The sequence below is a fragment of the Columba livia genome, chromosome W (assembly GCF_036013475.1).
Source record: "Columba livia isolate bColLiv1 breed racing homer chromosome W, bColLiv1.pat.W.v2, whole genome shotgun sequence".
NCBI classification, from domain to species: domain Eukaryota; kingdom Metazoa; phylum Chordata; class Aves; order Columbiformes; family Columbidae; genus Columba; species Columba livia.
The window spans coordinates 14020423-14047685 of NC_088641.1; the positions used below are offsets into that span (position 1 = coordinate 14020423).

Consider the following 27263-nt stretch of genomic DNA (forward strand, 5'->3'; position numbering starts at 1 on the left):
TGGGACCAGAATTATTCAATATATTCATTAACAATAAAATGATGAAATTTAACAAGGGCAAGTGTAGAGTCCTGCATCTGGGCAGGAACAACCCCAGGTTCCAGTATAGGTTGGGAAATTACATATTAGAGAGCAGTGTAGGGGAAAGGGACCTGGGGGTCCTGGTGGACAACAGGATGACCATGAGCCAGAACTGTGCCCTTGTGGCCAGGAAGGCCAATGGCGTATTACAAGGGGGGTGGTTAGTAGGTCGAGAGAGGTCCTCTTTCCCCTCTACTCTGCCCTGGTGATACCCCATCTGGAATATTGTGTCCAGTTGTGGCTCCTCAGTTCAAGAAGGACAGGGAACTGCTGGAGTCCAGCGTAGGGCAACAAAGATGCTGAAGGGAGTGGAGCACCTCCCTTATGAAGAAAGGCTGAGGGAGCTGGGGCTCTTTAGTTTGGAGAAGAGGAGACTAAGGGGGGACCTCATTAATGTTTATAAATATATAAAGGGTCAGTGCCATGAGGATGGAGCCAGGCTCTTCTCGGTGGCCAACAATGATAGGACAAGGGGTAATGGGATCAAGCTGGAACACAAGAGGTTCCACTTAAATTTGAGAAAAAACTTCTTCTCAGTGAGGGTGACAGAGCACTGAACAGGCTGCCCAGGGAGGTTGTGGAGTCTCCTTCTCTGGAGACATTCAAAACCCACCTGGACATGTTCCTGTGCGACCTCACCTGGGCGTTCCTGCTCCAGCAGGGGGATTGGACTAGATGATCTTTTGAGGTCCCTTCCAATCCCAAACATACTGTGATGCTGTGATACTGTGATACTGGCCCATATTCTGGGATACACTTGTTTCACAACCTCTTCATTAATTTTGCCCTTTGTGGGAACAGTTACTAAAAGGAAACTCATTATTTGCACATATTGCTGATCATTTGCCTCCAGAGTAATTTCTCCTTTTTCAAATCTTATCACTGTGCCCATTTGTTCCAATAGGTCTCTCTCCAAAAGAGGATTCATGGAGTTAGGCATATACAGAAATTTGTGAATGCCTACTTGTTTACCCAATCTGTATTCCAAGGTTCACAAAAATATGCTCTTTCACTTTGGCCAGCGGCTCCCTTTACTACTATGTAGTCATTACTTATTGGCATTGAGAACGAGAATCTTGTTTTCAGTTTCTGTAACTTCCTCCAAATATCATTTGCTGACTGACTTGTAAATAACAAGACTAACTGCTGCATCCCTACTTCTGAACCCGGCTCAAAAGGTGTCTATCTAAGGGGAAATCTGGGTGCTCTGTACGCGTTACTCACAAACAAGCAGCCCAGCAGGACCGGACAGGCGGCGGCGACTGCCCCCCCCACTTCATCCCCCGCGGGCGGCGAGCCTGGAGGAGAGGAGCTGCAGCTCCAGCTCCAGCAGTCGCCGCTCTCCCCCCCACACCTTTTTCCACCGCTTTAGCAGGCACTCAGCTCTTTACTTCTTTTCTTCTCGCCCCATCTTATGGAGGAGGCGAGACATTTATGTTCAAACTTCACAGCATAGGCTTGGGCTCCTCTTGCCCTTTTTCTCTCTTCATTTAATTCCTGCGACTATAAACTTTATATGCAATTTCAATTAGCTGAGCAATAGTTACATCCCTCAGCTCCTACCTTTTGTAATGTCTTACAGATGTCAATAAACAGCATATTAAGCATCAATCCCTTACATTAATTTTAGATCCAAAACAGTCTATCCACAGAACAACACTAACTGCAATACAGCTAACTCAGAATTTCACATTCAAATCACTTCCCCCACTAATTTACTCTCATGTGTACAGATGCATCTTAAGGGGGAGCAAGGTGGTACCTGAGTAATGGATCCGGTTCTCATTTTGTAATTATCTCCCCAAACAAAATTCTTTTGGTACCAAATATAAATATACAAACTAAAATACTGAGCTCAGACACGCAAACCAAATACCAGGCTCAAATATGCGAACAGATCACAATTACATTCATTCAAGACAATATCTTGATTTTAGCATTGCACCTTTGAGCCGCTTACTGCTCAGCTGGGTAGAGGTACCGCTGGTATCCCTGACAAAATAGGTTAGTGCGCGCTGGAGCCCCATCGGCACCCGCCCCCCCGCTTCCTTCAGCAAGCTGGACCGGGCAAGGCTTTTATCAGTGTCTCATCTGGGGTATTACAACTGTTATCCCAAAACAGGATTTCTCACCTGGTGTACATACAAAAAGCTAAATTTGGTATGCTGAGATGAGACACAGCTTATCACACACACAAAACCTTATCACCACATGCACACAATTAAAAGCTAAATTGCTCATCATACAGATGGTTGTACTCTAAAGATTATTACAATAGACATGGAATGCCCAGGCACTTATAAAGATAACACACATGATTACCATGCTAGCTATTAGTTCAACAAACACTTGTCATTCGCTTTGTCCATCTCCAGCCGGTCTCCTCGCGGAGAACACGGAACCGTTGATCGGGACTCCGCACTCGCTTCGCAGTCAGACTGTGTCTCAGGCACTCATTCACACAAAACACGGTACCGGGCACAAAAACTTGATCAAACAACATGTAACTGTCACCATTACAGCTACAGCAATATAAATTTCAGTTCCCATGGGTTAAGATGTTATAAAGCGTCAATTGCCATGGGGACTCAAACCCACAACTGGAGACTCTGTTTACCCTTCTCCCGCTTCCATAACAGTCATTAGCAGGTCCATCCTGGATCCCATAATCGAGACGCAACAGAAGTCTCAGGGTTACTCGATCTACCCCCAAGATCGCTAGCAGCTGACCCCCTTCTGGTTGAGTCAAGTCAGTAACCCTCTTAGGTACCTGTTTACACCAATACAGGGAATTTGGCCATGCGCAGGCGTCCCTCGCGAGTTACTGGCCCCCCATGTTACAGGCCCGTGTTACAGTAAAACATAAACATACCTTATCCGCTTAATGCAAAAGGTCATTGTCTGCCCCTGTGGTGACCAGCCGGAGCGGAGCGAAGCCCCTCCGTAGCAAAAGGTTCGGGACGCATCTAGGAGGTCCGCCTCTCTCAGGCGGTCTGCACAGCCAGGCAGAGCTTGTCCCTTCCTGGTCGCCAAAATTGACACGCGGAAACAACTTTACAACCTATCAAGTCATAAAACTTTACAACACACAAAGTTATAAAGCAGGTATGTTTATTTTGATGTTGGGCGCAAGGGGGATCGTTCCGCCATTCATGTGCAACTTCTAACAATAAGAGGTGTGTTTAAATACAGTAAGGTGTTACATATTCATAATAACCCCAGGAACACCTATACATATTCATAACCTTTCCCCGCTTCTGATTAAAATGAGTCTCAGATAACCATTTCCATAGACCCTCCCTTGTTGCACCTGCGCAGTGCCACTTGGTGAATTTGAGGAGGGGTCTTTGGATGAAGGCTCCTTCAGCTTCATCACAGTGAACTTTTTACCCTTGGCTCATTATGTTGAATTGACTGGGACCCAAGCTGCCAAGTCGACTGAAACCAGACTGACGCCCCCTTTTGCTGTAAATCTTCGTTATCTTGTCTCCTCAAGGTTACAGCTAGGTGCAGTAAAACTTCTTATCTTGGCATTCGATGGGGTTCTGTTCTTCTTAACATAAGTTTACATAAAGCTCTAAACTAAGCACTTACTGTGCGGCTAAGCCTTAAAGTGTTAGTTCGTTAGTAGGCACCCATTATATGTTTAGTTAACCCTTAAAATGTTAGTTCCCTCTATCAGTATAAATTATTTAAGTACTGTGAAGAAGGTGTGCTAGCTTTGTGGTTTTATCACCTAGCACTTGTCATTGTACAATTACGTAATAAAACAATATCTCGACTCTGTGTGTATATTCAGCTGCTTGAACTGAGTAAAGAACCTTGCTTTTGGGACAACATAAGTACTTCAAAATTTATTTAGAAACCTAATATATTAAAAGGCAGTTGTTAGTTCATGGCCATCTGTAACAAAACAAAACAAAAAAAAAAACCACAAAACAAACTCTACAAACATTATTAGTTACAGTTTTTTCTAAGAAGAGGAAATTAAAACACAGTCTATGTGATTCACCTGAAGAATACAGATCACTGAACTTCTGCTTTACAAAGTGTAGAATGCTATATTTTTAATGAAATTAATGCTAGATTTTTACTTACTTGAAAAAGTACATTTATGATACTACTCTAAACTGAAGGATTGGTGTTGATAGCTATATTTTATACAGAGACATCCATAAATATGGCAAGTGAGGCTCATTCCTGACAGTGATCTGAGGAACAATCTATAGTTAAGAAGGACAGCAAGTATATGGAGGAAGAAATTAAAGCCTGAAGATGAAATGAGGAAATGATAGTATGCTTGCACAGTAATGTGAATCAGATTGACTATCTGCATCTGGAATAAGAAACTACATTACCCAGTAAAAAGAGCCACCACAAATAATTTCTCATTTAAAACAAAACAAAGTAGATATAGACAAGCTCATTTCAGGCTTCCATGTCTATGAAATTTAAACATATGAAACATAAGTTGTTTAAAATATTGCTAAGAATAGCACAAAGAAGAAACAGTGTTTCACTTATTACTCAAACAGAAAAAATGCTGAAATTATTAGATCTTGCTATATTCAAAGTATTTATATACACATCTAACAGTCCAGAAGTTACTTGTTGTGGACTTATTTTAAGTATCTTCATTATGCATGGTCCTTCACTGTGAAACAGCCAAAAATGCATTCAGAACCCTAAAACTACCTTCAGGATTAACATTTTAAAGCATTTTATGGCAGACAGGTGCATCCAAAGTTGGTTTTCTTTTAAGAATATGTAATCTGTATTAGTTACTGTAAAGATTTCTTTGCGTTACTGTTCATACACTACTTACCAACTTATGGATATTTTATTTAGAAGTTTTCAGGATTTTACAAATCCCCCCCCCCAAAAAAAAAGAAATAGCCCTTCAGTTTTTCATTCTTGAAATATGGTACTCCAACATAATGAGTTAACTACATTCTCACTGAACCCCCACCTGTCTGCCCTATAATGGAACTACTTGGTTTTAGAGATTACATCCCTGTAAGCCCAAAACCTGCATGCATTTAACAATAACTTTTAACTGTCTACAGTGCCTCCTTCTGAAGATCTTAAAATAGTTCATAAAAAATTAAGTCTCGCTACACCCCTGTAAGGTAAATATGGCATTATCACCAATTTACAGAACCAAGACTTTTGAGAATGCAGCACAATCACATGCAAGCATTTACTAATCTACCAGGGCAGCTTCTTAACATTTAGCCCTGAACAAAGGAACATTAGTTTGTATTAGTATTCCCATGGGGCTAGGGATTGGGGGAGATTAAAGCAAAGTGCTAGGTAGATTGCTGCTCTGCCACCTCAGACAGGTTGTTTTGGAATGTTTATATAGATGGCTGGATTGGCTGAACCGTTTGCCACATTTTAAACAAGCATAAGGCTTTTCTCCTGTATGCACACGAATGTGCTTCTTACAGTCTGTTAAGGTCAAAAAAGTCTTGCAGCAGATCTTACAGGCATATTTACGAGCACCTTCAACAACCAAGACATTATGTTCAGATAAGGCCTTCTTACATTTTGAAAGAACATCTGCAGATGCCCTTGTCAACTGTGGTGGACCAGGTTGTGAAGGATGTCCATTTTCAAAATAAGTGGTCCCATTGTTTAACAACTGGAAACTGGAAGTGTTATCTTGTAGCTGGGAGCTCCTGACAGAGGTCACAACAGGCATTTTGGGGGCTATGCGACGATAGCCAGGAAAGCTACTAGCTCCACCTCTTACAGATCCCATTGCTGTCCTTGATGAAGAGTGCAGGCCCAAGCCTGACCTTGGAAAATCCATACCAAATTGTTCTGCAGCCCTGTACCCAGAAGTCTGTACACATGGAAGAACCACTGGATCCTGCATTGGTCTAACAAAATGAGAGTCTGCAGACTCACTGAATGAATTCTCTACATGACAAACTGTAACAGAGGAATGACTACTAGCAGGCTCAGACTCTGGACTCAATAGGTAAGAGGCATCGCTGTCCATTCTGCAGTCCCTTGTTGTATTCAGAATGTTATCATTGCTATTTTGACTTGCACCAAAGTTACCACCTCTGCTTTTATTAAAAAAATTTGATATACTGAAAGTGGACTTGTGTTCCAGGTTATTTGACACTTCCACAATATGGATGTCTCCTACTCTATCAGTACTGGACTGTGGGTCAGAAAAGCTACGATCACTACTTTCAGGACTCAGTTCTATTTTCTCTGTGCTCACTGCTCCTCCTTCCGCTTCAACATACTCACTACCTTCTGCTTGAGAAGTGACATCACTCACTTCATCTTGAGGCTCTGGGGAACTCAAAGGCTCAGATTTAACCACCACCCCCGTGTGTTTTTTTTCATTTAGACTGACCTCTGGATTTTTGCATGAGAAGTTGTTTTTTTCAGAAGTAGCTTCCTGATCAAAACTGGTTTCCACTTGTATTTCCTGAGATGAGATGGATATCTGTGAAATGTTTCCTCCACTGTTGACTGACTGGCTAGACACTTGAACATCTTTTTGAGCACCAAAAGACTGATCAAACATAATAGTATTATTCGCTTGTTTATCAGTAACAGCATCATCCTTAGAATTGTCTGCATTTTTCAGTGAATCTGGTGAAAAAAAATCTTCTTTTGAATGAACTACTGACTGCCCACTCTCTGGAGTAATATCTGAAATGGACTCATCTACAGTAGGTTTGATTCGCTGTCTGGCTCGATCATCAGAAGACTGTTTACGCTTGTGGAGACGCCGGATAGGAAAGGTAGTACGTTGTTCTATGTTACTTCTCATTGATGAGCTCATGGTATTTCGTTGTTCCTCTGTGCTCTGAGTGGAATTTAATGCAGAGCTCACAATGCTCAGCCCAAGCTGCTGAAGCATGAAAGTTCTTTGGATACGTGCATTTTGCTCCTGAACACTGTCACTAGGTGGAGACATTGGTAATGTCCTGGTAGTAAGGTAGTGTTTACACACTTTAACAACAGAGTTCAAATGTAAGTGAGAAGCAGCCAGCAAAACATCCATTACATTGCTCTCACCAAGCATTAGTGTAGAAGTGTACATCATATCAATCAGGGCAGCAAAAGCTTCTGCTGTCACCACTTCACTGTCCAGCTGAATCATGTTCATAGTTTGATCACCCTCTGCTACAGTAAAGAGAGCTCGGAAGTGTGTGCTACAAGCTGCCAGAACAGAGCGATGGGCTTTGAAATGTCTGTTTCCCACCACAATGACACAGTCACAAAGTTGGCCATGAAGCCTCTGGTAGTTTAGCTGCTGAAAGAGTTGCTTGAAGTGTCCTGGAAAATCCATGATTCTATAAAATAAAGCAGAAGAAGCTCTAATGCAAAAAATGGATGAAGTTTGACTTAGATCACAGTGATAACAGTTATTAAAAAAAAAAAAAAGTTGGCTAAGAGACAGATGAGCAAAAACTTACCTTGATTTCCCACTACCATACTGATATTATACTTATGCTGGCAACCCTGTGAAGGAGCACAAAAACAAAAGAACCCCCAAACCAGAATCTGTTATTGAGTTAATATAGTATAATAGCTAACACCACAATGAGCATGTCACAAGATGCTCTACTGTGAGCTGAATAATGTAATGTGGTTCCTGTTAATTCCTGTTCAAACTAAAACACCTCTTCAGTAAACCATCCAATTCTGATGTAAAATTTCTACTTGTGAAGAAGCCAACAAAGTCTGTGACAAATTGTTTCTCTTATTGAAAAAAAATGAACTTTAGTCTGAATTGTTCAAGCTTCATCTTCAGGAGTATACAAGGAGGAAATTGCTACCTGTTCCACTGTGCCGGTTTGACTGAAAACTAGTTAATTTTCATTCATGCAGTTAGAAACCTTTCATTTTCATAGCTAGCACGGTCATTGTTTGGACTTAGTTTGAAAACAAGAAGATAACACCCCAGCACGGAGTTAATGTTTGTAATTGCTCTGGTCTGAACTAATTTTTGGCTGAGTCTTGGACCATCCCAGCAGTGGGGGATTGATTTTAAAGGAGTTAAGGGGAAAGGCGATCTGCAAATCCCCTGAACAGTTTCTATGATGAGCCTCTTTAAATGAACACACTGGCCGCCCCCCGGCTCGCTGACTGGGAGTGGCAGGTCTGTTATCCGCCCTCAGGAGTAATGGGCGTCTCAGGGAAAATCGCTGTCCCACCGGCTCGGGGCTCTGCTTTCATGCCCACCCCCCAAGCAAGCAGTTCATTTTTATGCAGTGCCTTCCATGCCCTGATAAGCTTTTCCAGGGCCAGGGTAGACATTCCATCTATTACATCTTGGGGAATTCCCTTCTCTATTACCTCAGGCCACAAAAGGTTTCTCTTTGTCTCCGGGACACCTAGGGGAGGAGTTTGATTTACCTGCTGTTCCACTCTCGGTACAGCAGTTTTTGTTTTTGTGATTCCCCCCATCAGACCCATGCTACCACAATTAAGCTCCTGAGCCACCTCCCCTCAAGCCACGGCTCGACCACCCCGGGGACCACACCCCCCACCCCGTGGAGACGGCGCATCCCCCAAAAGGTCCCGCAGCCATGCCGCACGCAGTTTCAGTGGGTCAGGAAGCCCGACAGGATCTGCATTTACCAACACCGGGGAAGGCTCTTGGGGAAGCAGGCTTGTGTTGTGAATTAACTGGAGGCAGGCAGACTTCTGTAAGTTTTCAGTTAGGTGATTTACAGTGGGGGTTTCAATGCATACTGGGTCTCCCCTTTCTAAAGGATCCAGCTCCCCCGCCCAATAGACGGCTCGTTAACGACTCTCTTTGATCATTAGCAGTCAGAAGCACACCAGGCTCCGAATACCCTTGTGCTTCCTTCTCTGAGAGCAAAATTTCATCGCCATCAGTTAAAACACATTCTGTTTCCGTTTCTTGGGCTAAGTTACTATATTTCTCCTGAATCTCTGATAAGTTGGCCGCAGGGAATGTATTGCTGGGTGGCAACTTGCAGAGCCGCCCCCTCTTGGCTGTTGTCAGTAGATTCAGTTTAAATGAGGGGCCTCATTGTTGCCTGCTTGTTCTCGGGATAAGATAGTTCCCGGGTAATTTCCAATTGTTTAGGTGGATACAGGAGTTTAAGACCCTGTTCCTCAGCCGCTTGTGCTGGGCTGGTAAATCCGGGCTCACTGCCTGGAACAGAATCAAGATTTGACTGGTAATACTTTGCCCGCTTATATTCTTCCAATTCAGATTGTAAGATTTTCTCCCAGTCTAATGCATCTAACAGAGCTGTAAGGAGCTGCTGAGTGGTATTGCGTTCTGCAGCTAACTGGTCCTGTAGGACCTTTACCGTTTCTTGCTCTGTTTGTTTGTCCAGGTGCTTGGTGCTTTGAGCTGCCACCAGACACTTCAGTAAATCCAAATCCAGAATATTTGTGGGAGTCCCAGTTACTAGCAGATCCCCCTTATTTTCAGTGAGCCGTCTGAAATATATCCATTCGCCGTCCCCCGGCTCACTTACTAGAGATGGCGAAGGAAATTTTCCGGCCTTGAGGGGCTGTTGAATTCCTCTCTAGGAGCTGTGGGAATGACTGGCACGGCTGACACCTGAGTTACAGGGGCCATGGGAGTGTCTTGCTTTCCTGTTTGATCTGTATCTGCTGGTTTCCACATCTTTACGAGCAGCTGTAAATTGGGGAGGGGCAAACCATCCATCAATTCCCGGGGAATAACTTTATCCAGACCTAATTTCCAACACTGATGCCTCGAACCTACTCCCATAAAATTCTTGTCTCGGGGGCGAGGGAATTCTACCTCTGTTTCAGTTCGGTGCACCACTACTTGAGACTTAACCTTTTTCCCGACGAACCCCATACACCGGCCATAATTAATCAACTCCTGTGCAATCTCTCCCCAAGAGAGACCCAGTCCAGCCTGAGCCCCCCCCACTGCGGTGGCTCTCAGACGATCCTGGATTTGTATGGCATAGACTTTTAACGAGTCAGGTAACCCTCTAATTAAGGGGGTCATCCTGTCAGGGTCAGCAAACAGCAACATTGGGGAGGGCTGGCAAGGAGCCAAACGCCTATCATGCATCAGCTGAAGACAAGCTGCTTTCTGAGTGCTCTCAGTAAACTGGCTTACCCTAGAGGTAGGAATAGCAAGCGGGTCTCCTCTCTCCAAAGGGTCTAAACCACCGGCCCAATACACAGCTCTCTGGGTCAGGGACCAAGGCTCCCTGTCATCTTCTACTGTTAGAAATATGCTAGGACCCCAATATCCTTGAGATTCTTCCTCAAAAAGCTTTATTCTATCACCACCAGTCAGAGAAACTCTCCACACATATTCCATCTCAGTCTCCGTAGCCAGCCTGCTATGTTTTTCCTGTAACTTTGCTAGTTCAGTGACTGTATACGGTATTTCTTTAGTGACAATGGCGGGCTCGGCCTCCCCGCCGTCATGTACAATTTCAGTTTTAACAAGTGGCCGAAGCTTGGGAGTAGGATCACATTTTGACACAACTTCCAATTCTCTCCACGGGTAAAGAGGAGTTAACTCCCTTGCTGTAAGATAAGTTTCTTTTACTGGGTTGGAAAACCCCGGCTCACTTTCCAAACCCTCATAATTAGCCAATTTCAGCCTTATCTGCCTTTCTCTTGAAAAAGCATCTCACAAACTGTTCTACAAGTTTTCTATGATTCGCTTGTTATCAGCTAACTCCTTTTCTGCATGATGCGGCTTAGAACACACTGCTGCCAACTCTGTCTGCAACAACTTAATCACCACCTGATCAGTTTCTTTGCCTTTCTGACCAGCTATCAGTGCTGCTCCTAACACAGCACACACGATCGCTTTACCTTTTCCGAGCTTAAACCTGTTTTCTTTTGCCAAGTCCCTTATTCGCTGAGTTACAATATCTGGAGACGACCAACATCCAGAGGCCCACTTAAGACCCTCAGAGGTCGAAAAGCCTTATAATCTTTTAGTAAATTCAACAACAGGGAGCAGTCCAGGTCTGGCTTAACCAGGGATGCCATGACCCACTGTTGGAGAACATGGCACAGACTGATCAGTCCTCCTTTAAAGCCTCTGGCTTCTATCCCCCCCCCTTAAACTGCTTCTCACAGAATATGTCCACTTCTGGGCCCTGCTGCCACATGTGTATAGATACTAGGTGGATTGTTCCCTCTTTCTAAAGCCAGTCCTTCGGACCGAGTTTTTCTTTTTTCTTTCCTTATAGGAAGAAGAGAAAAGAAATAGATCTCCAGATTCCTGCAGTGTGGGAGATTTGAGGGATTTTCTTGAGGTTGTTGTGTGGATGGGTTTCTATTAGATGGAGATTTATTTCTGAACTAGCCAAAGGAATTTCAAGGCCAGCTCGAAAGCTGAAAACAGGACCTGCTGTGGGAGTGAGGCAGTTGTACAATAACAGGGCCTCAACAAGATGTAAATCAACAGACCTATTAGCAGTGAGACTCGGGCGCGTGGACAGCTCGTGAACATGGACAATATCCCATCAGCTAATGCGTGCTTGGAGCGTGGATGTGTGATCAGGAAATAACTGCATATATAAGGAGGCTTGTTTCTGTAATAAATGGCTTCGCTTGAATTCATATTGGATTGTGTGGAGTCCATGAGTTTTCGCCCTCGCACTGCAGAGAAAATACAACTTCCCTCCCCTGAGGTAAAGTTTTTAGGTGTATGGTGGAGAGGAGGGACAGTGTGTATTCCTCCTGAAACTTTAACCACTTTAGAACAGATAAAGATTCCAGAGAATAAAAAGGAGCTGCAGCATGCCCTAGGCTTACTGGTATTCTGGAGGAAGCACATCCCAGATTTCTCTATCGTAGCTCGCCCTCTGCATGATTTAACCTGTAAAAAAAGCTACCTGGAACTGGACCTCCATCCACAAGGAGGCCTTAGAGTTGTTAGTTTTTGAGGCAGGAGCATATCAAGCCCTAGGCCCAATACATCCAACAGATCCACTCCAAATTGAATGGGGTTTTGCAACCCATGGATCATCTATACACACGTGCCAGCAGGGCCCAGAAGGTCCAACCCGCCCCATTGGGTTTTATTCACGCAGTTTTAAAGATGCAGAGAAGCGATACTCTGCCTGGGAAAAAGGCCTTTTTGTAGTCAGCTTAGCCTTGCAGGAAGCTGAAAAAATTATACAACAGCGAATCATCTTACGGGGGCCTTTTAAAGTTCTAAAACCCATATTGGCTGGCACCTCACCCCTTGTGGGAGTGGCACAACACGAAACAATCAGGAAGTGGTATGCCCAGTTAGAACATTACAGTCACATGTATGGGGTAGAAGAAGGGGCACCTAAGACACTTCAAATACAGATAAGGAACCACCACCTTCTTACATAAAGGAAGCCCCTTCATTTGATTCTCACCTGAAAAATGTATGGTTCACTGATGCTTCTGTTAAGAGAGAAGGAAAAGCATGGAAGTATCGGGCAGTAGTTCTGTGTGTTGATTCTGGGGAACGTGTTACAACAGAAGGAGAAGGTTCTGCACAAGCAGGAGAACTGGTAGCAGTTTGGAGTGCAATCACAAAGGGAACTGACAGTACTGAACCTGTGTACATTTATACAGATTCATATGCTGTGTTCAAGGGATGTACTGAGTGGCTCCCCTTTTGGGAACAGAACCAGTGGGAGGTTAATCGAGTACCTGTCTGGCAGAAAGAAAGATGGGAAGAGATATTAACTGTGGCTAAATGGAAACCCATATATGTGGGGTGGGTGGCTGCCCACCAAGGGGGTAATCACCCAGCATACATCTGGAATAACCAGGTAGACTCACTCACTCGCTTAGCTTCACTGGCGAAAGAGGGGGAAGAGGAGAAATGGGAACATCTGTTAGAGTGGCTGCATGTCAAGCATGGACACTCAGGTGTCAAAGACCTTCTGAAGAAAGCTGTGAGTAGAGGGTGGCCTGTCACCCGAGAATTATGTAGCACAGTTATTTCTGCTTGTGGGCTATGCCGCACTAGATTAGAGAAGCACCCTTTACAGGATTCTCCACTCCATCTGCGGGATGGAAAAGGATTATGGGAAACCTGGCAGATTGATTACATAGGATCTTTCAAAAGATCAGAAGGGAGGCAGTATGTACTCATTGAGGTAGAAGTAGTATCGGGACTTCTCCAAGCTGGAGCAGTGTCACGAGCCACTGGAGAAAATACAGTGGAAAAACTGAAACTGTGGTTTAGTTTCTTGCCAAAGCCCAAATCAATTCAATCAGACAACGGAAGCCATTTTACTGCTGGGGTGGTCCAAGAGTGGGCGAAATCAGAGGGTATACAATGGACATTTCACACTCCTTACTATCCCCGAGCTAATGGGATAGTAGAAAGAACAAACGGTCTCTTGAAACATTTTCTGAAACCTCATGAGCCTGGCTGGTTCACATGACTCAGAGGCTGTAACCAAAGTAAATGACCGCTGGGGGGTTAATGGGTGCCCTTGAATTACTGCATTTTGCCCCAAATCACCATCTTTAGTCCCTGAAGTGAGAGAGACTGAAGATGCCAAAAGCCCTCTCCATCACTCTGGACAGCCTGTCCTAGTTGAACTCCCCAATAAGTCCCCTTGGTATTAAAAACCCCTTTCAACAAGTATACCTGGTAGCCACTGATGCCCATGGCCCGGAACACAAAATCAATACACAACAACCCCCCACATCTTCACCTTGAATGTAAGCGCTAAAGGTGGTCACAGTGAAGGGGGTTCAGCATGGGGGAAGGGGCTGAGATAACATTCAGACCCTCCTTCTGCTAGGGAGTCAGAGATACCAGGCTCATTCACCAAAGCAGCAGAAGCTTCGCTTTCGATGTTTCATTTCAGACTGAATATGATCTAAATTAACTACTCAGCCACCACCAATTAAGATTAGGTATTTAAGGATGAAGAAGGTGGGGTCGATGAACTGAAACGGAGACACCCCCTAAAATTTCTGGGGAGGTGAGATTGCTCAAATTTGTGATATGCCCAGGGATTTTTCCCTAGGAGATATTCCTGAGGAGAGATAGAGAGACTCTCCTATTGCTTGAAAAACTTATCTCCCACTCATGTTCCAGACTACAGTTCACTTTATCACTTCATGCTAATTGTACTACAGCTACTCAAGAGGTAGGAAATACCCTGCAGTGAACCTGGCTGGAGTGATCTACAGCTCCCTCCAAATTGCAGGCAAAACGGCCTTGGGAGCACGGCAAGAACAGATATGGAATCATAGAATCATTTAGGTTGGAAAAGACCCTTAAGATTGAATCCAACCATTAACCTAACACCACCAAGTTCACCAATAAACCATGTCCCCAAGCGCCATGTCTACAGGTCTTTTAAATATCTCCAGGGATGGTGACTCCACCACTTCCCTGGGCAACCTGTTCCAATGCCTGACAACCTTTTCTGGGAAGAAATTTTTCCTAATGTCCAATCTAAACCTCCCCTGGTGCAACTTGAGGCCATTTCCTCTCATCCTATCACTTGCTACTTGGGAGAAGAGACCAACCCCCACCTCAGTACAACCTCCTTTCAGGTAGTTGTAGAGAGCAAGAAGGTCTCCCCTATCTGCCCTTGCTCATGTGGCCTATTCAGTGGTCCACACCAGCAAAGAAGGGATGATCACAGCTATACAACAGGATTAGTTTGCTCCAATTATTTTCTTATACATGTATTTTTCAGTTATTTGTCTATCCTCAACATTCTTTTAGAATGGGATGAGAGCAATGGAATGCTTTAGTGAAATCACTGAGTCACTGTTGAGGGTTAAGATTGCGGGGTGACAATAAAACCCTGGCAGATGTATTGTTAACCCCCTCTCCCCCCACACACTTCCCCCTCCCTCTTCCCCCTTTTCACTAAGGAGAGGCGATTGGGAGGAAAAGAAGCACAGAGTGAAGAGAGTTGGAAAAAATTAAAGATGTTTTACTAATGCTACTAATAAGAATAGAGAAAATAATACAAAATATACAAAACCAATCTTGAAAGTCTCGGCAACTGCAGAGCCGGCACCCGAAGTCCTGGATTAGACTCTGCAGCCAACCGGAGCTGGATTCAATCTGTCACTAGGCCTCAGTTCGCAGGGACGACTAGCAAGGTCCTCTCCTAATGTCGGCCATAAGCAGCAGGGAAAAGGGAAAAGCACAAAGCACACGAGATCCTCGTGATCTCCCACTTTTATATGAAGTATTCACGTGAATGGAATGTTATACACAGTTGGTCAGTTTCTTGCTCACTTTCTTCTCGTCGCCCCTCTCGCGAGATGTCCATCCGTGCTTATCAATAAGTTTGCATTCCATTGCTAGGTTTACCAAAACATGTGTCTGGTGCTCCAGGAAAATGCAGTTAATATGAAGGCTTTAGCTGACAGGCAAATTCACTAAAAGAGAAACTTGTTTTTAGCAAAACCAGGACAGTCACGTACGCAGGCAGGTCGCAAGAAGAGCCAGAGGCCAGGAATGCATTGCAAAGAGCAAGTTTTATTTTAGTTCCCTCTCTCCTGGGGGATCTCCGAAGTCGCACCTGAGCTCCCAGGCAGAGGTGACACAGGCGGGGATGCAGGCGCTGGTCAGTTCAGCCCTGCTGGTAGATCCTGGTGTTACCTAACACAGAGGTCCTACTCATCAAGCACACAAGGTCAGTAAAGCAATTAGTGTGATGTATGTGCTTTTTCTACAGACAGGTGCAAGTCACTTGAGCGTATTTACATTTAACTAATCTCCTCGCCAAATCTTCCGCTATATCCCCATACAACCTCCAAGAACTACCAGACAAAGAGTGTCAACAAGAGCAAACAGACAGCACCATGGAGAAGAAGGTGCCATGGTCTCTGGTAACATTGCAACAGGATATCACTTCCGCCTCATTTCCTCCTATGTATCAACCAGCAACAGATACGAAGCCTTGGCAATGGATGAAGCCAATGAGCAAGACTTACAGGGATAAACCATGCCACTTGCACACAGGAAAATCTGCAAAAGGAAGTGGTGAGTGCTGGTAGGGGTAACTCCCTGCTGAGAGGCACCAAGGCACCCATCTGCCAGCCTGATATGCAGTCAAGGGAGGTTTCCTGCTTGCCAAGAGCCAAGAAACGGGGTGTCACAGAGAGACTGCCACAACCGGTAAAAAGCAGACTACTATGCCCTACTTCTTTTCCAACGACGTGGTAAAGCACCAACTGCAGTTGGGGTGTAGAAAAACACATAAATCACAAGTAGAACCTCTGTGTTTAGATGACAAGCCTGTGAAAAGAGTCATAAAGGCACCTTATTGTACATCCTTGAGATTCACAGAATCATAGAATCATTTCAGTTGGAAGAGACCCTCAGGATCATCAAGTCCAACCATAACCTACCCTAACATTAGCACTAAACCATGTCCCTAAGAACCTCGTCTAAATGCCTTTTAAACACCTCCAGGGATAGCGACTCCACCACTTCCCTGGGCAGCCTGTTCCAATGCCCGACAAACTTGAGGCCATTTTCTCTTGTCCTATCACTTGCTACTTGGGAGAAGAGACCAACACCCACCATGCTCCAACCTGCTTTCAGGTAGTTGTAGACAGCGATCATGTCTCCCCTCAGCCTCCTTTTCTCCAGGCTAAACAGCCCCAGCTCACTCAGCCATTCCTCATCAGACTTGTGCTCCAGGCCCCTCGCCAGCTTCATTGCCCTCCCCTGCACTCTCTCTAGTACCTCCATGTCTTTCCTACAGTGGGGGCCCAAAACTGAACACAGTGTTCAAGGTGGGGCCTCACCAGTGCTGAGTACAGTGGCACAATCACTTCCCTAGTCCTGCTGGCCACACTATTCCTGATACAAACGAGAATGCTGTTGGCCTTTTTGGCCACCTGGGCACATGCTGGCTCATATTCAGCTGGCTGTCAATCAACACCCCCAGCTCCCTCTCTGCCAGGCAGCTTTCCAGCCGCTCTTCCCTGAGCCTGTAGCACTGCCTGGGGTTGTTATGACCCAAGTACAGGACCAGGCACTTGGCCTCATGCAGTTGGCCTCAGCCCAATGATCCAGCTGGTCCAGATCCCTCTGTATGGCCTTCCTACCCTCCAGCAGATCAACACTCCCACACAATTTGGTGTCATCTGCAAACTTACTGAGGGTGCACTTGATCCCCTCCTCCAGATCATTGATAAAGAGATTAAACAGAACTGGCCCCAATACTGAGCCCTGGGGACACCACTCGTGACCGTCCGACAACTGGATTTGACTCCATTCACCACAACTCTTTGGGCCCAGCCCTCCAGCCAGTTCTATGTCCATCGAAGAGTACACCCATCCAGGCCATGAGCTGCAGCTTCTCCAGGAGATGCTGTGGGATACAGTGTCAAAGGCTTTACTGAAGTCCAGGTACACAACATCCACAGCCTTTCCCTCATCTACTAGTTGGGTCACCCTCTCATAGAAGGAGATCAGGTTGGTCAAGTAGGACCTGCCTTTCATAAACCCATGTTGACTGGGTGTCGAGGGTTTATATTGCGGGGTGACAATAAAACCCTGGCAGATGTATTGTTAACCTCCTCGCCCCCCCACTTCCCCCTTTTGCCCCCCCCCCCCCTTTCCCACTCAGGACAGGCGATCGGGAGGAAAAGGACAGAGAAAAGAGAGTTGGAAAAATTAAAGATGTTTTACTAATGCTACTAATAAGAACAGAGAAAATAATACAAAATATACAAAACCAGTCTTGAAAGTGTCAGCAACTGCAGAGCCGGCACCCGAAGTCCTGGACTAGACTCTGCAGCCAACCGGAGCTGGATTCAGTCTCTCACTAGGCCTCAGTTCGCAGGGACGACTAGCAAGGTCCTCTGCTAATGTTGGCCATAAGCAGAAGGGAAAAAAAGGGACGAGATCCTCGTGATCTCCCACTTTTATATGAAGTATTCACGTGAATGGGATACTTCGTTGGTCAGTTTCTTGGTTACCTGTTTCTCGTTGCCCCTCTCGCGAGACCTGTATCCATTCGTTATCAATAACTTTGCATTCCATTGCTATGTTTACCAAAACGTATCTGGTTCTCCAGGAAAATGCAGCTAATATGAAGCTTTAGCTGACAGGCAAATTCACTAAAAGTGAAACTTGTTTTTTAACAAAAGCAGGACACTGGGCCTGATCTTATGGTTCTCTTGTATGTGCTGTGTTATGTTACTCAGGATCATCTGCTCCATGACCTTACCCAGCACCGAGGTCAGACTGACAGGTCTGTAGTTCCCCAGATCCTCCTTTTGGCCCTTCTTGTAGATGGGTGTCACATTTGCCAACTTCCAGTCAACTGGGACCTCCCCAGTTAGCCAAGATTGCTGATAGATAATGGAAAGTGGCTCAGTGATCACCTCCGCCAGCTCCCTCAGCACCGTCAGATGGATCCCATCTGGCCCCATAGACTTGTGGGTGTCCAAGTGGTGTAGCAGGTCGCTAACCATTTCCCCTTGGATTACTGGGGCTTCATTCCGCTCCCCATCCCTGTCTTCTGGCTCAGGGGGCTGGGTACCTGGAGCACAGCTGTTCTGACTATTAAAGACTGAGGCAAAGAAGGCATTTAGAACCTCAGCCTTTCCCTCATCTTCTGTCACTGTGTTTCCCCACACAATCATCAGGGGATGGAGATTCTCCTTAGCCCTCCTCTTGTTTTTAATATATTTATAGAAACACTTCTTGTTTCCTTTCACAGCAGTGGCCAGGCTCAGCTCTAGTTGAGCTTTGGCCCTTTCTAATTTTCTCCCTGCATAACTTCACAGAATTCTTGTATTCCTCTTGAGTAGCCTGCCCCTCCTTCCAAAAGTTATAAATTATCTTTTCATTCCTAAGTTCCACCCGCAGCTCTCTGTTCAGCCAGGCCAGCCTTCTTCCCTGTTGGCTCGCCTTCTGGCACACAGAGACAGCCTAGTTCTGTGCCTCTAAGATTAACTTCTTGAAGAGAGACCAGCCTTCCTGGACTCCTTTGTCCTTCAGGACTGCCTCCCAAGGGTCAAGTCAGGAATGGTGTTGGCAGTATGCCAATCAGCTCGCTCTCTGCAAATTTTCAGTGCAAAGTAAAAAAGGCAATAAGGCAGCCCTGTAAGCAAATTGTCAAAAGGAGGGTCCTAAATTAACTGAGCCAAGATCTCCAAAGGAAAAGATTATGTGTTGCCAATTATCCATTTGACCTTCTTTAATTTTGCAAGATGGGGGTGGGGGTAGAGAATAGGAGAGGGGGAGGGAGAGGGGGAGTGGGGGGAAAGAAAGTGATTTACAGAATCACAGAATCACAGAATCAACTGGGTTGGAAAAGACCTCAGAGATCGAGTCCAACCCTTGGTCCAACTCTAGTCCGTTTACTAGATCATGGCACTAAGTGCCATGTCCAATCTCAGTTTAAAAACTTCCAGGGACGGCGAGTCCACTACCTCCCTGGGCAGCCATTCCAATGCCTGACCACTCTCTCTGTAAATAATTGCTTTCTAATCTCCAGCCTAAATTTAGTGGAAGCTGGCCCTAGTTCTCTCTTACCTTTTGATTAATCCAGCATTTGTATTCTGCTCAAGTGCTAGTTGTGGATAATTCGGGGTAGATTTCAACACACAACTGGGCCTACAATACTTAGCCATGATGTAATGTAAGTGTCTAGAAAAAAAACAAGCAAAATAAACCAAAAAAACCTCCATAAACGTGTTGTCCCAACCTTTTCCTGAATTGCAGATACACTTGACAGCCATAAAGTAATTTCAAATGAGGATATTCCATCACTTTATGTACATAGTCTATTTTAATTTTCAACTTTTAAGCGGCAATCCAGAATCTTATTCTGTCTGGACCAAGGAACTTGTCTTGACCACGTCTATTTTCCAGGTGATTTATTTTACGTGTGTCATATGTTAGTGTTTCTCAGCTATTTGTGAACCGGTCAGTATAGAATACATAAATTCGTTAGCCTGACAGGGGTGTAGAACAAAAAAAATGGCTGCCCACCTAAGGAGTGCTTCCAAGAGAGAATATCAGTTGTTTTATTATGCAAAAAGGCAACAGAAAAGACTTCATTTTCATTTGAAGACGACAAAGCAGGGTCCAATTAATCCTTGATGTAACTTTTCTTATTTTAGATTTTAACCCACAATGTTCTTCTAATAATAGTCATTGACAAACTAATATTTGAGAGCATATTCTCATATTTAGACAGAGAAATAAAAGTTCCAACCAGGCTATGCCACAGTTTAGTTAAAATGTAAAAATTTTCAAAAGCAGCTCAAGTTACTGTATCAGCATTACCTGAAGGCAAATAGGCAAAGATACTGTGTGAACAAGTATTTGAACAAATGTAACATAAAACAAAGCTTCTCCGTGGAAAAGCTCTGTGGCAGATGCATTCCCCCCCAAATGCAACAGAAACTTCTAGGCTGATGGACCACTATGGTCATGCACATGCCCCTTGGTCGACAGACAGGGCCTTTGACCAATGAAATGCCTTGGTTGAGAGAAGCTTCTGGACCACTACCATAAATGACCACAGCTCAGATTCAACTAGGGTTGAATTCAACTAGGGCCAGCTTCCACTAAAAATGCATGTGGGCCAACCTGTTATGATGAAGCCGCCCTCTGTCAGCACTGTGCCCATGACCCTGGCAAAACCCAGAGGCTTATATGCCTGGGAAGCACTGCAGAATAATAGCATAAATCATAGAATCATTTCAGTTGGAAGAGACCCTCAGGATCAAGTCCAACCATAACCTAACCTAACTCTAGCACTAAACCATGTCCCTAAGAATCTCGTCTAAACACCTTTTAAACACCTCCAGGGATGGTGACTCCACCACTGCCCTGGGCAGCCTGTTCCAGGGCCTTTGACCAACGAAATGTGTAGTAACTGAACTCCTAATGGGTCTCCAAACCTGCGTTTTATAATGTGGTTGGAGTACTGAGTAATTTTGGATAAACCTCATTTCTAGTTGATTTCTTAGCTAAACAGTTCTGGTTCGAATAAAATCTGTTTAGAGCTTATTGTCTGCCTAAATTGATTTTTGGGGCACCTCCGTGACAAGCTCTTTAACAGCCTTCACCCCTTATCCTCAGATCTTGTTAAATTGGTACTAGGAAGTAAATATAGTTTAACTTGGAACCTGTGAGGGGGAGCAAGAAGGAAGAGCCCTCAGGGTGGCTTTTAACTTTCACTAGATGGGATGTCATCATTTTAGGCTATGCTACAGAAAAAAGGTCCTAAAATGTAGTTTTCTTCCAAGAAACTCAGTCAAAATCATCCTGAGGAACAAAAGAAGTCATTTAGTAACACTCCACACTCAATAAGGGGCATAAGCTTTTAATACAGCACAGTAGGGAACATCTGGAAAGTGATTTGAGACAAGAAAGATATCAAATATGAAACACCATGATAGCCTATTTACAACTGAACACAGACTGTGTTTAGATGTCACTAGGCCCAGGATTCTGCCAGAGCTGAGAAGTACACAGTGCAATACAGAGGAGTGAGGAGAACTGGGAATGGACCATGACTAAGAGAACAGCAAGATCACCACCTCTGTCTGGTGTTCCTCATTCAGCTATGTGAGGCTGGTCCACTGTGCTACGTTACTCTTAAGAGCCACAGCAGAGACTGACTCTGAGGACTGATGTGGCAGGTATTTTATTCTGAGTAAAGGCCCTTTTTTTTAGATGTTCTTATGCTGGCTCCATCTCCGGATGGCAAAGAAGAAACTATACTAACTTTATGCTCCAAGAGGGAATCCCTTTGTCCAAGTTGATATAGTTGCAGCCAGCCTCCATTAGTTCTGTGACTACATTTTATCCAAACATCTAGCAGGTTGTCTGCACTAAAGAGAAGATGCTCACAGATTTAGTCTTACCACTATATAGTAAAAGATCTTTCTCCAACCACTTGCCTACAAGCAAAAACCCAATCCAGTTAATTAATTTCCCCAAGTCAAGTCTGTTTTGTCTGTGATGGTAATTGGTAAGTAATCTCCCTGCCCTTCTCAACCCCACGAGCGTTTCATCATATTTTCTTCCTGTCCTGTTGATGGAGACTGACAGAACAGCTTGGTGGACACCTTGCAGCCAGCCAAAGTCAACCTACCTATTGGCAAACAGCCAATACTTGGATACATGTAAATATTAACTTTTGGCCTACTAGTTTAAGTTACATTTTACAAAAAATATTAGAACACTTCTCTGCTTCATGATCGACCTAGAAATAACACAGCTCAAAAAAGAGTTCCTGTCAGGTCTGAAGAGGATGGTTAAATCCAGATAACAGTCAGTGATAAAAGCACTATTTAAAAATATCCTTCCAGTTGTTTCAGGTGTGGGGTTTTTTTCTTGTGTGTGTGTGTGTGTGTGTGTGTTTTTACACAAGCAAGCAGGTGGGAGAAGTGAACCTTACGGTTTGTGGCTTGTTGGGTTTTTTGGGGTTGTTTGTTTGGGTTTTTTTGGCATTTCAGTAAGCTACACCACTTCAAAACAAGGAGCTAGATAAGCCAACAGCTCTAAGGATGTATTCGGACTGAACATGAACCAGAACTTCTAGAAATAATTTTAATCACCATTTAACTGATATTTAACTGATTTGCTCCATCCAACCAAAACCTCAATGCATGAATGTGCCACCTTCATTTCACCTACAATACTAAGTGACAGGCATTACAGGACTTTTATTTCATGTCTGAGAAATGTAGCAAAGCAATAGCTAGTGGCTTTAGTGCCTGACATTCAAGTTTGCACAGTACACTTGCAGCACCTGCTTAGTGTGGTTTTATGCATAATTCAACATGTACAAGTTTTCTCCTGTGATGGAGAGGAGTTACCACTTGCCTAAGAATAAGAGGAGAGAAACTGCACTGCTAAAGCTGCTCCTGGTTGCAGCAACCCTCCAGTGAAGGACAAGAGTATTTCACGTGGCTCAGAAAGCATCCAATGTTTTATCACCATCTGAAAAGTACTGCAAATAGATACTCCAACCTGCTGTGAGACCAACTTGCTAGTAAAAAACAACAGTACAGTCTGCTAGCCACAGGAAGCATGTTGAGAGGGTATTCAAAAAAACTTAAAAAAAAAACCACCAAAAAAAACCCCCCAACAACAACAACAAAAACCAACAAAACAAAACAAAACAAAAACAAAAAACACACACTCGGCTGTCTGCAGCAACCAAAGCCATCTGTGATGGCAGGGTGCATGCCCATCTACTTATGTTGTTTGTCTTCTAGATCACTTATCTCCAATCCTGTCATGCACCTCAGTGATAGTATCACACTTAAGTATTTCATTCTCTTACCAAATGTCTTGCTTTCAACTCCTGCATTTTGTTGTGCCTTCCCAGTTAAGGTGCTTCCTGTTATAACTAGAACATTAAAGTCTCACAGACTGAGATGCTGAACCCTGCTGTTTGCTAATTCTTTGCCTTTATCACTTGAGCTTCAAAGTCAGTACTATAACGTTTATATGAGTCAGTATCTAGAAAGACCTGGCATAAGCTTTTCTAGTCTGTTATATGAAAGCACAATGTTTGTTAGTCATCAATAGAAAACTGGAAATGAAGTCATTAGACTTCATTCTTGAATTTAGGAAGATAGCAAAACATACCTGGATGCAAGGAACTAGCTATTCACAAGAGCAAGATATTTTGTTTGATAAGACAGAGGGATATAAAAGAAGAAATACAGTTGGGTAGCAACACTGATTTTAGAAGGGGAAAAAGCATGGTACTGTCTACTGATTGCTGCACAGAACTGGCAATGAAGCCAAAGGGCATAACAGCATAAGCTGCTACTGGTGAGCATTAATCTGAATTTACAGTTTCCACATTATCAGCCCAGGAAACTGTCCTTTGGGGTTCACAGTATTCTGGTAGTCTTTGCTATTAGCTGTCTTCCCCACAAGAGGGGATCCAAATTTACAAAAGAAAATGCAATTGCTAGCTTTTCCTGTCTCAACAATCCTCTGTTCACAAATGAAATCACAAATGATGTGTGAAACACATGTAAGCATCCAAAAGGAAAGAGCAACCATAGACATCTCTGCATGATGCCTGCCTCAATACAGCATTAATATGTAAATGTAACAGTTCAACTTAATCATATACTGAAAGCTCAAGAATCTTAACTTCTCTCTCAGCTCTCCTTGATTCTGAAGATGCCTTTCCTTACACTTTAAAAACACCACTTGGATCAAGCTAGACACACTTAGTTTAACTCCGGGGGAGGGGTCAGGGTCTTTTCCCAGAAAAAATTAATTATGATAACAAATGTCAGTTGTGCCACCTGCACAGAGACTACATCAGTTTTCAACACAGGTTTTTAGATCCACATAATGGATCAACATCCTGCCCTGTTACCAATATCAGCAGGCTAGATAGACTGCCAACACCCTGCTCTCTGACCGACATCAGCAGCAGCATAGGCAGGTTGCCAAACATCCCTGGCAGTCCAGTGGAGCCATGACATTGCTTATGAGCCTGTGTTTGCTATCAGTGATTAGGTGAGTCACTGCACGGACACACTGTTGTTCAGTCTTTCCTACTGCCTCGATAAAGCTTTGGTTTATTACATGTTGTCAGACTCCATTATTGTTTGGACCACATGGATTCAAACAGATAATACTGCATTTGATTTGAGACTTACCACGATTATTTGCTTTTGATCTTCTCAAACTCATTTAACTCATTTCAAAAACTAATTTTCTGACAATGACTTGAAACATAAAAAGCTTGTTATGCAATCTACATCAATCTATTATACAGTTCTAGACATTTTAACACATACTGAGGAACAGAAAAAACAATCACCAAAACCATATTTTTCAAATCATGGTTTACCAGTCACACAAGAGCTTTAAGTCAATGTATGTTCCAATAATTAAATTATTTCTGAACAACAACATAAGTATACAATCAAAAATATAAATAAAGCATCTACTGCTTTCTAGGAACCATGTGCTAACCTTCAGTTACTTTTTAACAAATCATATTCACCATTATCTAAAGAAGTATTCCTACTTAATCCCCATTACTTCAGCAGCATTGGCTGAATGGGGATATCTCAGCGTTGCGAGCCTCTCATTCATACGATGCTGTCAAAAATGAAGTCACTAGACCTTCTCACTGTATAGCACCCAGGTATTTTTCAGTATATGTATCGCTAGGTTATTATGCATGTTATACCACTCACAAAGCCATACTAGCATGACAACCACCTGGAGGAAGTGGTGAGTGTTGTAGTGGGAAACTCCCTGCTACAGGGCAGACACCCATCTGCCAACCTGATCTGTTATCTAGAGAAGTTTGCTGCTTGTCAGGAGCTCAGATCTGGGATGTTGTGAAGAGACTGCCAAAACTTGTCTGACTCTGACTATCACTTAGATGTTGCTGATGTCCAGAAAGCTGCCTGTGAAAGATGTGTTCATAACTTGCATTCCCCCCTGTAAGTCAGAACCTACAGGCTTGCTAAAGATAAACCTCAGAGCTAGAAGTTTTTTCCCCAGTGACCTGTCTTTTCACCTTTTTCCCAGAGGCACACACATGCTTATGAAAGACAGTCTGCAAGAACATCAGTCCCCTCCCATGCAACTGCTCAGGCAAAAATTTCATTCAAGCCCAGCTGAACTACCACCACACACTCCAAATTGAAGGCACAAAGTGCTACAGAAGACTGCAAGGAAAACAAGGACTTCACAGCAACCCAAGGGAATGCAAGGGGAGGATACCAGAGAGCAAGATACAACCCCACTTGCTACCTGATCCGCCTCTGTGTTAACTCCTAGATCATGCACAGAAGGCATGCACCCCACTCCCCCTACTGTCAGCTAAATAGCCAAATTAACTATAAACCACTCGCCGACTCCCCCATTCCCCTTCACATTTATCAACTCGCCCAGGCGCACGTCCGCAATTCAGGAGCGTGCGCACCACCTCCCGCCCCCCCGCACAACACAAACAGCTGCCACTAGCTGCCGCCTGTCTATCTTACCTGCAGTCCCCCAACCCACTTCTCTTTATATCCAGGTGGAAGAATTTCCAGAGCATGAAAAGGGCCAAAAATAGCTATTATTTTCAACCCAAGCAACTCTGTCTCTAGCTCGTTCTAATCTCTTTCTCTTCCTCCTCTTCCTCCTCCCCCTCCCCCCGCCGCCTCACCAGCACCCGGAAATAGCATCATCGTACCACAATCCACTCAGCGCAGAAGAGCACAGATGAATAAAAGAAAGCATCAAAATCCGCGGGGATACGAAACCATCAGCTAATCACAGGGCCTCATCCACTTCCTTATGGTGCCCTAACACACATGATCAGTAATGTTACCAGTCATTACTGGTACACTGTGCTGGGCTGCTGGAGGTTTATCAATTAGCTGCGTGTTCTTCCTCTTCCTCTTTGGTTGCAGGAAGAAAGTTCATGAATATCTCTTTTTGGTTCAGTTATTAGCTGCACCCTATTATGTTGGAGGTCCTTGAGCAAGGTGACAACTTTCAGTGTAGATGCAGGGGACTTAGGGGACTTGGGGGGGGGCAAAGGGAGTATGTCAAGAGCCAGAGAAGGTCAATCCTGCACAAAACAAGGAGTAGTGCTGCTTAAACCTGCCCTTCTTATGGTGACAATTGGGCTGTAAGCATCTGCGCGTACCAGTTATTGCATGCAACAACCCTCTGGGATTATTATCACCATGTGCTGCTGGGGTCTAGGCTGTACTTAGGCCATGCAGTGTTTCCCTCCCCCCAGCTACTGGAGATGCTCATCACTTCCCCTGTGCATGGTTGCTGTTGCATCTCAGCAATTTTAATTAGTTAAAAAAATAAAGCTCCATACTGTGAGAAATGCAGTTGTGATTTGTGCTGAGATGTTTAATGTTTACAGATATAACCAAATGAAGCACGGGCTCTGAAACAGAAAGAAAGAAAAGGTGGTTAAGCCCTATGTAAAAAGTTGTGAAACTTGTTTATGAAGTTATATTGATAGAGGGAACTAACATTTTAAGGGTTATCCAACCACATAATGAGTGCCTACTAATGAACTAACGCTTTAAGCCACATGATGAATGTCTAGTTTAACCAAGTGTGTTAAGAAAAACAGAACCTCATTGACTGCTGAGATAAGAAGTTTTACAGCACCAGCTGTAACCTTGAGGAGACAAGACAGCCAAGATTTACAGCAAAAGGGGCGCCAGTCTGGTTTCAATTGACTTGGCAGCTCAGGTTCCAGCCA

At 44.1% G+C, this 27263-nt stretch overlaps 1 protein-coding gene across 2 annotated transcripts; it reads right to left on the reverse strand.

Moving 5' to 3' along the window:
• Positions 1-3175: 3175 nt before the first annotated feature.
• LOC135577135 (zinc finger and BTB domain-containing protein 5-like) lies at positions 3176-26441 on the reverse strand. Of its 2 annotated transcripts, none has more exons than XM_065044895.1 (2): positions 26226-26441; positions 3176-7406 (listed from the first exon to the last, which is right to left on the reverse strand). In XM_065044895.1, the coding sequence occupies exon 2, from the start codon at positions 7400-7402 to the stop codon at positions 5378-5380; it is 2025 nt and encodes a 674-aa protein (XP_064900967.1). In that variant the 5' UTR covers positions 7403-7406; positions 26226-26441; the 3' UTR covers positions 3176-5377. The 2 variants fall into 2 exon arrangements, with proteins under 2 accessions (XP_064900967.1, XP_064900966.1); XM_065044894.1 differs by lacking the exon at positions 26226-26441 and adding an exon at positions 26032-26196.
• Positions 26442-27263: the final 822 nt, after the last annotated feature.

Excerpts from the sequence above, each read along its gene's own strand:
- LOC135577135 (XM_065044894.1), bottom strand. The coding sequence starts at position 26,087 with ATGCTCTGGAAATTCTTCCACCTGGATATAAAGAGAAGTGGGTTGGGG. Across the intron at positions 7,407-26,031 it reads AGTGGGTTGGGGGACTGCAG|AATCATGGATTTTCCAGGAC; the intron begins GTAAGATAGACA and ends TTTATTTTATAG.